General features: G+C 40.1%; 1 protein-coding gene across 2 annotated transcripts in view; it reads right to left on the reverse strand.

Annotated features, from left to right (window-relative positions):
* The window catches only part of pard3ba (par-3 family cell polarity regulator beta a), a 464,804-nt gene that overhangs the window by 326,684 nt on the left and 123,439 nt on the right, over window positions 1-14,681 (reverse strand). For both annotated transcript variants that reach the window (XM_061985093.1, XM_061985094.1), the window contains 2 exons: window positions 9,726-9,812; window positions 9,349-9,474 (listed from right to left, as the gene is read on the reverse strand). In XM_061985093.1, the coding sequence (XP_061841077.1) occupies window positions 9,349-9,474; window positions 9,726-9,812 (213 nt within the window). The remainder of the gene's footprint in view (window positions 1-9,348; window positions 9,475-9,725; window positions 9,813-14,681) is intronic.

The raw sequence follows: 14,681 nt of genomic DNA on the forward strand, positions 1-14,681 counted from the left end.
TGCGGATGTTCTCCCGAAATGTGTTTGTCATTCTTGTTTGGTGTGGGTTCACAGTGTGGCGCATATTTGTAACAGTGTTAAAGTTGTTTATACGGCCACCCTCACTGTGACCTGTATGACTGTTGATAAAGTATGCCTTGCATTCACTTATGTGTGTGTAAAAGCCGCAAATATTATGTGACTGGGAGGAAAAGCGGACGTGACGACAGGTTGTAGAGGACGCTAAAGGCAGTGCCTTTAAGGCACGCCCCCAATATTGTTGTCCGGGTGGAAATCGGGAGAAATTTGGGAGAATGATTGCCTCGGGAGATTTTCAGGAGGGGCACTGAAATTCGGGAGTCTCCCAGGAAAATCGGGAGGTTGAAACAGATACCGATAATTTCCGATATTACATTTTAAAGCATTTATCGACTGACATCTCTAATAAAGTATTATTTTTATCTTATCTTGGCATGCGCACAATAACACCGGCATGTGACATGCAATATAAATACAACTTTTTTAAGCACTCTCTGAATCGATCGTAGAGTGTGCACGTGTATCCAATGTTGTGACCGGGTGAATCTATATAATGTTAATGAAGTTTTTTTTTCTGCTGTGTCTGGGGAAAAAAAAACTTTAACTTCAAGATATGTTTAAACATTGTACATTTTTAAGAGATAAATTATGATACTTTTGGAAAGGGTGGGGTGTGGTCTCATTTTCAACCTGGGATCGCCTCGAAAAAACGGGTTGTAAAAGTGACTGTGGAGCAAAATGTACACCAAAGCATATGCAATACATATTATTTAGACCACACTGAAGTGTTTTAAATGTAAGGGTACCCTTCAAACTATAGACAACATTAGGGATGTCCGATATCGGCCGATAAATGCTTTAAAATGTAATATCGGAAATTATCAGTATCAGTTTCAAAAAGTAAAATTAATGACTTTTTAAAACGCCGCTGTACGGAGTGGTGAGTACAGAGCAGTTGTGTCTCCCAGTCAACAGCCCCTCCCTTCTCCCCTCTCCCACACACAACACAGGAGTTGACGACTGCAGCATGAGAGGTTTACTGGCGACGCTTGATGACCTCACCAAACCGCTGCGAGCGCAGCATAACAACAACAACAAGAGTGTGTTGTTGCCGGTGCTGTAGCCGTGGCTAACAAGCCAGCGAGCTCGGTGACTGACTAACGACACCATGTCTATGGTTTGGGATTATTTTAACGTGTCTCTGACGGATAAAAAACTGGCAATTTGCAATGACTGCAAAAAGTTGGTTATGCAAGAAGGAACCAAGACGTCTTCCTTTAATACAAGCAATTAGATCTCCCACCTCTTCAAGAATCATAAGGAGATACACGATGAATACAAGCGGAAGATGCATGGAGCCCTGTCTGAACGCAGCATTTCAGACTCAGCATTTACTCATATGAATACATTAGAGCAGGGCAGATTGAGCCCAGTTTATAATTTCCTGTTACACAGTATACCAGGCAGCCTTGCACTAAAGGAGGACTATGTTATTGTTTACTTTATTACTCTCGTATACTCTGGATAGAAGCTGTGTGCCTTCATTGTTTTTGTAGCTGTTGTTTTGAGGTATGATTAAAAAAATAAAAAAATAATGCACTTTGTGAAAGTCAAAGTATAGTATTTCCCATAGTTGTAGTGGGTATCAGGATTATCTCAGGGAGAGCATGTCCCAAATTCCAAGCTGCTGTTTTGAGGCATGTTAAAAAAAATAATGCACTTTGTGACTTCAATAATAAATATGCACTTTTTTCCATAACTTGAGTTGAAGTTGTTCTCTTATTTTGGAAAACCTTTTTACATTGTTTAATGCATCCAGCGGGGCATCACAACAAAATTAGGCATAATAATGTGTTAATTCCACGACTGTATATATCGGTATCAATTGATATCGGAATCGGTAATTAAGAGTTGGACAATATCGGAATATCGGCAAAAAAGCCATTATCGGACATCTCTAGACAAGATGGCACCTCTAGGCTCCAATCAGTTTTGTGGAACGCTCCAATGTTGTGAAGCAGGTAGAGTCATTCCAACATACAAAGCAATAGCTGAGACGTATGCATCCTTAAAAGGGGAACTGCATTTTTTTGGGAATGTTGCCTATTAATCACAATCCAAGAACACATAAATATTTCTTATTTTTATGCATTCTAACTCGTAAATAAACGCTAGCAAGGATCAGCTAACAATGGAGCCAATGGTGATTCGATGCAATCTGCCAATAAAGCGCTCTAAAAACATCCACTAATGTTTTATATGCACACTAATGTAGAGGTGGCGACTTGTCCAGGGTGTACACCGCCTTCCGCCCGATTGTAGCTGAGATAGGCTCCAGCGTCCCCCGCGACCCCAAAGGGAATAAGCGGTAGAAAATGGATGGATGGATAATGTAGTAACAGGCACATTCATAATAACATGTCATATTTACGTATTTTTAAAATTTAAAGTATTACGGCAACGCATCACAACGTTCGCTATTTCCTTCAAGAACAACAACTACTAATCCTGCAGCCTTTGTGAGAGACAACAAAGATTAATTTGGGACAAATCATGATCCAGGACCTTATATTTGTGAGCCTGAATATGAGGAGGATAAGCTTCAGGTTTTAGAAGTTAGTGATAAGCAGATCCAGCAAGTAGCACTATTGCGTGCTAAACAAGAAATAAAAACACAATAAAACAATCACTGACTGTACAATGTCTGCTCTCACTGGGATGCAGACTGATGGGATGTTTGTATCTTCCCGTTTAGATAAAGAAATAATCATAATCCTCACGCAGGTTAAAAAAACAAAAAAACAAGCATCTTTTCGTGTCTTTCTCGCCACCTCTTGGTCTGAGTTGAATGTCAAAGTTGACCAACTTCTGCCACAACTTTTTACTACACAAGTGTGAGGTTTAATTTATAACCTAGCACAGGGGTCGGCAATCCAAAATGTTGAAAGAGCCATATTGGACCAAAAATGCAAAAAAATAAAATAAAATGTGTCTGAAGCCGCAACAAATTAGAAGCCTTATATACGTGTTATAATGAAGGCAACACATGATGTAAGTCTCTATATATAGTATATATAATAGCCTACTATCAAAGGCTGACGCAAATGTTCGTTGACAGTAATTTTGTATCTTATTTTTTACTCTACACATTTTTGCAAAATTGGAAAACATTAGTAAATTGGAGGCTTCTCACAGGATGAGAGAACTTCTGGAAATGACTGGCTCAGAATGGCCAAAGGTATATATGTGTGTGTCCAAGTTATAGGAAACGGCAGGCTGTCTTCTTCTAGTGGATTTATTACAATCTTTGCAAGCTGGGTAACGTTTGCTGTGGTCTGGAACAACACGGAACACCGACAACTATCAGAAATGCGGCCAATATTACATAAAGATAATATGTCATGAGACATTAAATGAGCTCAAATATACCTACAAACGAGGCATGATGATGCAATATGTCAGCATGTTATCATCGATTAGCTTGAAGTCATGGATTGACCAAATATGCCTGATAGGCACTCCAGCAAATCAATATCAATCAATCAATCAATCAATGTTTATTTGTATAGCCCTAAATCACAAGTGTCTCAAAGGGCTGCACAAGCCAAAACAACATCCTCGGTACAAAGCCCACATAAATAAAATCAACAAAGCTCACTTTTGTGCAGTCACGCACAGCATAAAATGTTTAGTGGACAAAATGAGACAAAGAAGGCGTGGCATAAAACATGTCTTTCTGTGGCAGCATCGGAGATAGTTGTACAAACTACGATGAGTTCAAAGATCGCTGAAATTAGTAGGACAAAACGGTGCTTGCCAAATACTCCCATTAGTGAAGTATGATTAGTATAAACCATGGGATTTCTAACAATTAGGAAGGTTTGTGTCATGTGTGTTCTCCTAAAGAAAATATATTGAAACATTTTTTATTTTCACACATCTCTGAAAGATGTCCAGGGAGCCATTAAGGGGGCGCTAAAGAGCAGCATGCGGGTTGCTGACCCCCGACCGAGCACAAACTTTCACCAACTCAGAGGTGATGTAGCAGCTCAGCAGCTCAGTATTTCAATAGCTGCATAAGCTTGTTAGCTCTCTGTGGTCAAGGCACCACTTAAAGTAGTTCCTCAGCTTTAGCGCTCATAATAAGAATGTGGCTAATACTTGGTTAAAGGGGAACATTATCACCAGACCTATGTAAGCGTCAATATAAACCATTATGTTGCAGAAAAAAGACCATATATTTTTTCAACCGATTTCCGAACTCTAAATGGGTGAATTTTGGCGAATTAAACGCCTTTCTAATATTCGCTCTCGGAGCACGTGACGTCGCATCGGGAAGCAATCCGCCATTTTCTCAAACACAGAGTCAAATCAGCTCTGTTATTTTCCGTTTTTTCGACTGTTTTCCGTACCTTGGAGACATCATGCCTCGTCGGTGTGTTGTCGGAGGGTGTAACAACACGAACAGGGACGGATTCAAGTTGCACCAGTGGCCCAAAGATGCGAAAGTGGCAAGAAATTGGACGTTTGTTCCGCACACTTTACCGACGAAAGCTATGCTACGACAGAGATGGCAAGAATGTGTGGATATCCTGCGACACTCAAAGCAGATGCATTTCCAACGATAAAGTCAAAGAAATCTGCCGCCAGACCCCCATTGAATCTGCCGGAGTGTGTGAGCAATTCAGGGACAAAGGACCTCGGTAGCACGGCAAGCAATGGTGGCAGTTTGTTCCCGCAGACGAGCGAGCTAAACCCCCTGGATGTCTTGGCTCACACTGTCTCGAAGATGATCTAGAGAAGAATATCGACCCTAGCCTGCTGACATGAGGGTATGTCTGCAGAATATATTAATTGATGAAAATTGGGCTGTCTGCACTCTCAAAGTGCATGTTGTTGCCAAATGTATTTCATATGCTGTAAACCTAGTTCATAGTTGTTAGTTTCCTTTAATGCCAAACAAACACATACCAATCGTTGGTTAGAAGGCGATCACCGAATTCGTCCTCGCTTTCTCCCGTGTCGCTGGCTGTCGTGTCGTTTTCGTCGGTTTCGCTTGCATACGGTTCAAACCGATATGGCTCAATAGCTTCAGTTTCTTCTTCAATTTCGTTTTCGCTACCTGCCTCCACACTACAACCATCCGTTTCAATACATTCGTAATCTGTTGAATCGCTTAAGCCGCTGAAATCTGAGTCTGAATCCGAGCTAATGTCGCTATAGCTTGCTGTTCTTTCCGCCAAGTTTGTTTGTGTTGGCTTCACCATGTGACGTCACAGGAAAATGGACGGGTGGTTAAAATCAGGCACTTTGAAGCTTTTTTTAGGGATATTGCGTGATGGGTAAAATTTTGAAAAAAACTTCGAAAAATATAATAAGCCACTGGGAACTGATTTTTAATGGTTTTAACAATTCTGAAATTGTGATAATGTTCCCCTTTAATATTGGTTAATATGCAGGTCACAGCATGTCTTGTCTTGTGAAAATTCCCCCTCCCAAAAAAAATGCAATTCCATCTTGATTGAGCTCTACTTCAATTTGGATCAAGCACACGGTGACCCTTCAGTTTAGACTAGGACATTGTGTTCTCTGTAAGAAGTCATGTTTGGCTGCAATTTTAATAGACGTCCCTCAGCACAACACTGGCGGAATGCAATAAAACAGAGCTTTTTAAATCTGCACTGCAGAAATGCAGAAGAAAGGACAGTGGCGGCAGATTGTGGGTATGTATGCTGGAGACACACCACATGTGAGATAGGGCGAAGGGAAAATGAGGAGGATTATTTTGGGCAAACTGAGTGACAGGTGAAGTATTAGGCTAGTGCAATGGTGGCTGAGCTTTTCTGGTTTCAGTTCCAAATTAAGTCTGTGACACTAAGCCTAAGAGTTGTTTTTAAAGAGGCAGTCCCATGTTTTTATTACCGGTAAATGCTAATTAAGCGGAGAGGGACATTCAGGTGAAGCAGGGAGCGGACCTTTTAGCTGACTGTTGTCATCAATGATACAGATAGTATGTGAAACTAAGGTCTTACACATATTTGTTTGATACCCCTGTATCACCTGACATGAGATTATAATATTTCGGGGGCGCAGATGCAATGAGGTGGCGACTTGTCCAAGGCGTACCCAGCCTTCCGCCCGAATGCAGCTGAGATAGGCTCCAGAACCCCCCGCGACCCCGAAAGGGACAAGCGGTAGAAAATGGATTAATGGATGAGGGCGCAGATCTTGAACCAAAGGGCACCTCCACAAGCCCACCAGGAGTGTCCCGATTCAAGTTTTCCACTTTTGATATGATACCAATATCAAAGCACTGAGTACTTGCCGATACTGATATAGATCCGATACAATATCGGATCTATGGTCCATGGTCCATGGTTCTCGCCCGGAAAAGGGTGGAGTGCCATCTCCGGGTTGCGGAGGAGACCCTGCCCTAAGTGGAGGAGTTCAAGTACCTTGGAGTCTTGTTCACGAGTGAGGGAAGAGTGGATCGTGAGATCGACAGGCGGATCGGTGCGGCGTCTTCAGTAATGCGGACGCTGTATCGATCCGTTGTGGTGAAGAAGGAGCTGAGCCGGAAGGCAAAGCTCTCAATTTACCGGTCGATCTACGTTCCCATCCTCACCTATGGTCATGAGCTTTGGGCTATGACCGAAAGGACAAGATCACGGGTACAAGCGGCCGAAATGAGTTTCCTCCGCCGGGTTGCGAGGCTCTCCCTTAGAGATAGGGTGAGAAGCTCTGCCATCCGGGAAGAGCTCAAAGTAAAGCCGCTGCTCCTCCACATCGAGAGGAGCCAGATGAGGTGGTTCGGGCATCTGGTCAGGATGCCACCCGAACGCCTCCCTAGGGGGGTGTTTAGGGCACGTCCGACCGGTAGGAGGCCACAGGGAAGACCCAGGACACGTTGGGAAAACTATGTCTCCCGGCTGGCCTGGGAACGCCTCGGGATCCCCCGGGAAGAGCTGGACGAAGTGGCTGGGGAGAGGGAAGTCTGGGCTTCCCTGCTTAGGCTGCTGCCCCCGCGACCCGACCTCGGTTAAGCGGAAGAAGATGGATGGATGGACAATATCGGCATGACTCGTACATACTTTTGTTTTTAGTGTGAAATGTGAAAGGCTTCATCAAGTGAAATGACTCAAATTGAGAAAAATGGTAGGTATGAAAAATGCTGACCTATTTTTTATTAACTGTTTAAAAGGAACGTATGCTATCCTTGAGTGGAAATTGTTTATGGTGACACCTCGTGGTCACAATATTTCATTAATTTAAGCTCATGATGCAGTAAGTTGAATGATGCGGACACGTTTGTTACTGGATATTTTCTAATACGCTTCTGCCTTGGAGACTATGTAACAGTAAGTAATATGCGACTATAATTAGTTGATACTTGTTTATATCGACAAATGTCATGTTTTAGACTGCACCGTTGTCCAATTAAGGACACTTATTTTGCATGTCGAGCTTGTGTGCTGTTTTGTGCTTAGCTGTTGTGTAGCTGCTGTCTCCGAGTAGCCTATAACCTACCATGTTTACTTTTTGTGAATGCCTTGACTAAAATACAAGAAAAGAGCAACCTTGACATTTAGATGTTAACTGTCTGTTGAGCTTTACACAAGTAAACACAGGACAGGACAGCTTGTATCGGAGCTTATATTGGAGATTTTAGATGCTAGTAGATATAATTATTTTTCATTTTTTGCTGATATCGGCCCAATATCAATATCAGGTCGCCTTATCTTAAAATAAGTATGAATACAATTTGATGGCCTTTTAAAGGAAATACAAATATCATCGTGGCCCCCTGCATTCAGTATGTGTTCCTCTTAAAAAAAAAAACTACTATTAGGTACTATATAAATGCTGCACTTATAATAAACAACTTCCATGAACTAACAGTTATAATTAACAATCATGCAAACTGTTTAAACTCTTTCTTCCCTGCATCGTTTCACTTTCCTAAAAAGAAACCTTGTAAATTCTGACAATGCATATGATCATTGGCTAAGTAGTTTCATGGTCCATATTTTGTGTCCTTATATGGAGGTTAATTTGTGTCTTAATTACGAAAGCTTTTTTTTTTTACACCGAATTTATGCAACTGATTTTTGCTGTGGGGGGCGTGGTTAAGAGGGGAGGAGTATATTTACAGCTAGAATTCACCAAGTCAAGTATTTCATATATATATATATATATATATATATATATATATATATATATATATATATATATATATATATATATATATATATATATATACATAAGAAATACTTGACTTTCAGTGAATTCTAGCTATATATATATATATATATATATATATATATATATATATATATATATATATAAGAGAAATACTTGAATTTCAGTGTTCATTTATTTACACATATACACACACATAACACTCGTCTACTCATTGTTGAGTTAAGGGTTGAATTGTCCATCCTTGTTCTATTCTCTGTCACTATTTTTCTAACCATGCTGAACACCCTCTCTGATGATGCATTCTGCTTCGTCTCCTTGTTGTGTGCGCAGTTGTGCACTGCACTCTCTAAAAGCCGTAGATGTTAATGTCACATATGCATGTACAGTAGATGGCAGTATTGTCCTGTTTAAGAGTGTCACAACATTGCTGTTTACGGCAGACAAACTGCTTTATGGTAGACGAAAACGTCACTGCTGTTGTTGTGTGTTGTTGCCGCGCTGGGAGGACGTTAATGAAACTGCCTAACAATAAACCCACATAAGAAACTAAGAACTCGCCCTCGATCATTCTACAGTTATAACGTCATTGGGCAGGCACGCTGTATATATTGTGAGAAAGCGGACGTGAAAACAGGCTGTCGACATGTCACTCAGGTCCGCCTGAATTTCGGGAGAAAATTTGTCCCGGGAGGTTTTCGGGAGAAGCGCTGAATTTCGGGAGTCTCCCGGAAAATCCGGGAGGGTTGGCAAGTATGTCAAAGGAAGACATGAAACTGCTACAGGGAAATACCAAAAAGGGAGAAAATGCCACCAAAATAGGAGCGCAAGACAAGAACTAAAACACTACACACATGAAAACAGCAAAAAACTCAAAATAAGTCACGGCGTGATGTGACGGGTGGTGACAGTACACCTACTTTGAGACAAGAGCCATAATGATGCATGGCTGGTTATGCTTTAAAGTCATATCCAACAATAGCGACAACGACTTGTTACTGTTTCTTAATGATTTCTACTGGTGGTGTGCCGCCGGATATTTTCAACACAAAAAAATGTGCCTTGGCTGAAAAAAGGTTGAAAAACACTGCTCTATAGTATAGGAAATTCAGTCATCTCCAAATTACTTACTCCGCAAAGGTCTTATCTTGCAGCGGTATGCCGTCAATCTGGACGATAGACTCGTCCTCTTGAAAGATATTCTCCCTCTTGGTGCGACTGTTATCCTCGATGTTTTTAATGAGGAGGCCCAGCATCCTGTGCAACGCACACAAAGCAGAGGAAAACGTCAACTCGTGGAGGTAAACAATCGTATAATTCGACGCCGCTGATTGGCTTCGACTACGGCTCTCCAGTCAACATTGCCATCTGTCTTTATCTGAAGGATTACAAGAATTTACACGTGTGTGCGTGTGTGTGCGTGTGTGTGTGTGTGTGTGTGTGTGTGTGTGTGTGTGTGTGTGTGTGTGTGTGTGTGTGTGTGTGTGTGTGTGTGTGTGTACACTCACCGTCCACTAAGAGATGAGCAGTAGGGAACAACTTGGATACCCAGAGGCCCACGGTCCCCCAGCAAGTTGACCGTCCTTGTGAGGGCGCTGCCAAAAAAAATACACACTTATAATCAAATAAAAATGACAAAATCACACACATGCAGCACAACACAGTGCAGGTGCATATCCCTCCAGACATACACGGATAACAAAACAAATTAGCTCACAGGTAGCCCTGCTGAACACGTGGATAATCTTTGTAATATGCAGGTTTATCGTGTGTGTGTGTGCACAAAGAAGTGGGATGCAGGTGGCTACTTCACCCTTTATCAAGCCACTTCTTAACCACCCAAAGCTGCTGGACAAAAGGGGAGAGATAAAAGTGTGAGGAAGGACAAGATGAAACAGAAATGAGCTCCTCTAATGAGCTTCTGCAAGATCTGAACCGTGGCTTCTGAGAGCACACAAACAAGGACGATACCGCTCAAGATAAAGCAGAGGAAGGTGGGGAAAAAGGGGGCATTGCCTGATTGGCGATGATCACTTTGATGATACAAAACCAAATCTTCTACAAGTGCAGGCGAGGGAATGTTGAGGAATGGAGTGACGGGCAATTCCTGCGAGCTTATGCACGTCATGCAGCAAAGGAGTGATGTGTTTTGGGACTTGGTACACAAGACTTGCTTGCATCATTAGAACATGCTCTGTGACTGTCACGTCTCTCTTGTTAACCCCGCCAGGGTCACAAACACAGCAACACTTTTATTATAGCTTCTCAGGGGACGATAGAAATGAAACTTGTACTGTATACACTGTAAGTAAGAGTAGTTATTGCACAGCTTGGAAAGCAGTATAGATTTACTGTCCACTAAAAACAACTCAGCACAGAGTCATTATTGCCTGAATAGTTGGGTGTAAGGGTACTCAGGGCCTGACTTACTAAGGGCTTGTGTGTACTAAAACACGTGCAAACCTGATAGCTGATCTACTAAACGGGTGCAAAGTAGTATAACCCATTTCGCGTCTCAATGCAAAATGAATGCTGATCATTAGGGCTGTGAATCTTTGGGTGTCCCACGATTCGATTCAATATCGATTCTTAGGGTCACGATTCGATTCAAAATCGATTTTTTTTTTTTTCAATTCAATACGATTCTCGATTCAAAAACATTTTTTTCCCGATTCAACAAGATTCTCTATTCATTCAATACATAGGATTTCAGCAGGATCTACCCCAGTCTGCTGACACGCAAGCAGAGTAGTAGATTTTTGTAAAAAGCTTTTATAATTGTAAAGGACAATGTTTTATCAACTGATTGCAATAATGTAAATTTGTTTGAACTATTAAATGAACCAAAAATATGATTTATTTTATCTTTGTGAAAATATTGGACACAGTGTGTTGTCAAGCTTATGAGATGCGATGCAAGTGTAAGCCACTGTGACACTATTCATTTATTTTAATTTTTTATAAATGTCGAATGATAATGTCAATGAGGGATTTTTAATCACTGCTATGTTGAAATTGTAACTAATATTGATACTGTTGTTGATAATATTCATTTTTGTTTCACTACTTTTGGTTTGTTCTGTGTCGTGTTTGTGTCTCCTCTCAATTGCTCTGTTTATTGCAGTTCTGAGTGTTGCTGGGTCGGGTTTGGTTTTAGAATTGGATTGCATTGTTATGGTATTGCTGTGTATTGTTTTGTTGGATTGATTAATTAAAAAAAAAATAAATAAATAAAATTAAAAAATCAAATCGATTTTTGAAAAATGAGAATGGATACTGAATCGCACAACGTGGGAATCGCGATTCGAATTCGAATCGAATTTTTCCCACACCCCTACTGATTATCAAAACGCCCACAATACTGCGGGGAGAAGATGCAAATATATTGCTTTAGCATGTGCGATGTGATTTATCAACACTCACCACCGTTATTCAAGCACTATTTTGCGTTTTATTGAGCAAGTGTGAAGAATGACACACAAACTGACGGCAGTGAGAGAGGAGCGCTCGCGCTGCAAATACACACGATGGACAGAGAATCCACCGCCATATATGTACGTTTCAACATAATTGAATGGTCAGAAATGAAAATTATTCAGACAACGTCCTTTTATAATTTTATAGATGCTAAACTACTTAAAGGGCTGGTTAAAACAAATGTATTTGATGTGTTTTGGTGACCTTTAATATTTCTTTAATAACGTTTGTTTTTTTCACAGAATATAAATATTAGAAAAACTTATATGAAAATAAGTTCTCTAAATATTAGGCCTATGAATCTTTGGGCATCACACGGTTCAATTAGATTAGATTTTTGGGGGTAACGATTTGATTCAGAATCGATTCAAAATTATTCTTGATTCAAAATCAATACTTTTTTTAATAACAATTATAAACAAAAAATAAATAAAAAAACATATTTGATACATTTTTGTATCACCTTTTAATCTGTGCAACAAATATCGGCATCTACATCAACAATATGATTTGAAAAATAAAAATAAAATAAAAAAATAAATAAATAAATATATATACATACCGTATATATATATATATATATATATATATATATATATATATATATATATATATATATATATACACACACAGTCGTGTGTGTATATGTGAGCAAATCTGCTGGGTCAAAAGTATACATACAGCATGTTAATATTTGGTTACATGTCGCTTGGCAAGTTTCACTGCAATAAGGCGCTTTTGGTAGCCATCCACAAGCTTGTTTCTTCAGCATTGTCCGCACGTTTAAGTCAGGACTTTTGGAAGGCCATTCAAAAACCTTAAGTCTAGCCTGATTTAGCCATTCCTTTACCACTTTTGACGTGTGTTTGTGGTCATTGTCCTGTTGGAACACCCAACTGCGCCCAAGACCCAACCTTCGGGCTGATGATTTTAGGTTGTCCTGACGAATTTGGAGGTAATCCTTTTTCATTGTCCCATTTACTCTCTGTAAAGCACCTTGTGGATGGCTACCAAAAGCGCCTTATTGCAGTGAAACTTGCCAAGGGACATGTAACTAAACATTAACATTGCTGTATGTATACGGTACCTTATAGTAATATTGTAGCCCGGAAGAGTTAGGGACGCAAGCGGTTTTAGGTATTTGTTCTGTTGTTTTTATGTTGTGTTACGGTGCGGATGTTCTCCCGAAATGTGTTTGTCATTCTTGTTCCTCTAACAGTGTTAAAGTTGTTTATACGGCCACCCTCAGTGTGACCTGTATGGCTGTTGATCAAGTATGTCTTGCAGTCACTTTCGTGTGTATGCAGAAGCCGCTTACAACATGTGACTGGGCCAGCACGCTGTTTGTATGGTGAAAAAGCGGACGCGTCGACAGGTTGTAGAGGACACTAAAGGCAATGCCATCACGGCACGCCCTTAATATTGTTGTCCGGGTGAAAACCGGGAGAAATTCGGGAGAATGGTTGCCTCGGGAGATTTTCGGGAGGGGCACGGAAATTCGTGAGTCTCCCGGTAAAATTGGGAGCGTTGGCAAGTATGTGATGTGCACTCATTAGCAAAAAACTAATGAAGGTTATAGCAAGCAGAAAATGCAATGTTTATTTCAACTATTAAATGCGCATAAAGTGTGTTTTATCTGATTACTTGGTTAATCAAACAAACTAATAGATTACTCAAATACTAAAATTATCAAAAGCTGCAGCTGTAGCCTATAGCCTGCTATACAATTGTTGCCCACTAGCGATTAGCGCTCTAGTTGTCAGCTAACGATCAGCAGTGCTAGTTTCCAGTTAGCGATTAGCAGCGCTAGTTTCCAGCTAGCGATTAGCGGCACTATATTTTATGTGAACATCTTAGTATTGCACTAAAACAAGGTACCTTTATAGAGGACCAGTTTAATTTAAAACATTATTTTATACATATAAATAATGGGTCAGAGCTCCATTTCTCTATCAATTTATGGTCCTTGGGCTGGAAAACTTTGAAGAGCCTTGATTTAGACAATAATGGTGAACAATGAAGTGAATACTAAATCTACATTGATTAATGTATATCCTAGTTACATGTCCATAGCATTGTTGTTTATATACTGGATATTGTACTACAGATGAAATGTACTCACTTTTGTGAGATACTGTATTATATTTGTATTGCTACATCAACTGCATCCATATACATAGTATCATTTGACATTAAATGTACCTTTGTCTGGATTATATATCCCACAAATAGTGTAGCGCTCACAACCTGCTAAATCCACTCCAAACCATCTATTACCCATGCAAATTAGTCTCTGTGGACCACTTCATCACAGTTGGACACCTGGTGTTGAAGGTGTCGAACATCTTGTCAACACCCAAACACTGTTGGAGCCTGATTGGTTGGACTTTTTAAAAAACACTTTACTAACATTGACCCCATTTCCCGAAGGCTGATGTATAACGGAGTGGTAAAAAGTTAACATAAACGATGTAATTTTATTTGATTTGATTTTTTTAAATTAATCTTAATTTAGGTTTCCTGTTGTTGTTTTTTTAAATTTTGTTGTTATTATTAATTGTAAGTCTCAATTTTGAATACAAATACTTATATATATATATATATTTTTTTTTTTATATACATACATATACATGTATATACATATATACACATATATGCATATACATATATGTATATACATATATAAATATATGTATGTATTTATATGTATATACATATATACACACACACATATATATATATATATATATATATATATATATATAGATGTAAGCACAAGTTAACACTTGCAGGGCATTACTGCCTGACGCACCTCCGACAGTGCCATGTGGTGCTGGCTGCAGGGTCATCAGCCGGGAGCCACCTTTCACGGATGTTTCGCTCCTTTAATCCCGGAACATCTCTGGGTGTGGAGCAGCGACAGGGACGTCTCCCTTCCGCCCCCTGCAGCCAGCTGAAGGATCCATACTGTACCCACATTCTAACCC

The sequence above is a fragment of the Nerophis lumbriciformis genome, linkage group LG23, assembly GCF_033978685.3.
Source record: "Nerophis lumbriciformis linkage group LG23, RoL_Nlum_v2.1, whole genome shotgun sequence".
NCBI classification, from domain to species: Eukaryota; Metazoa; Chordata; class Actinopteri; order Syngnathiformes; family Syngnathidae; genus Nerophis; species Nerophis lumbriciformis.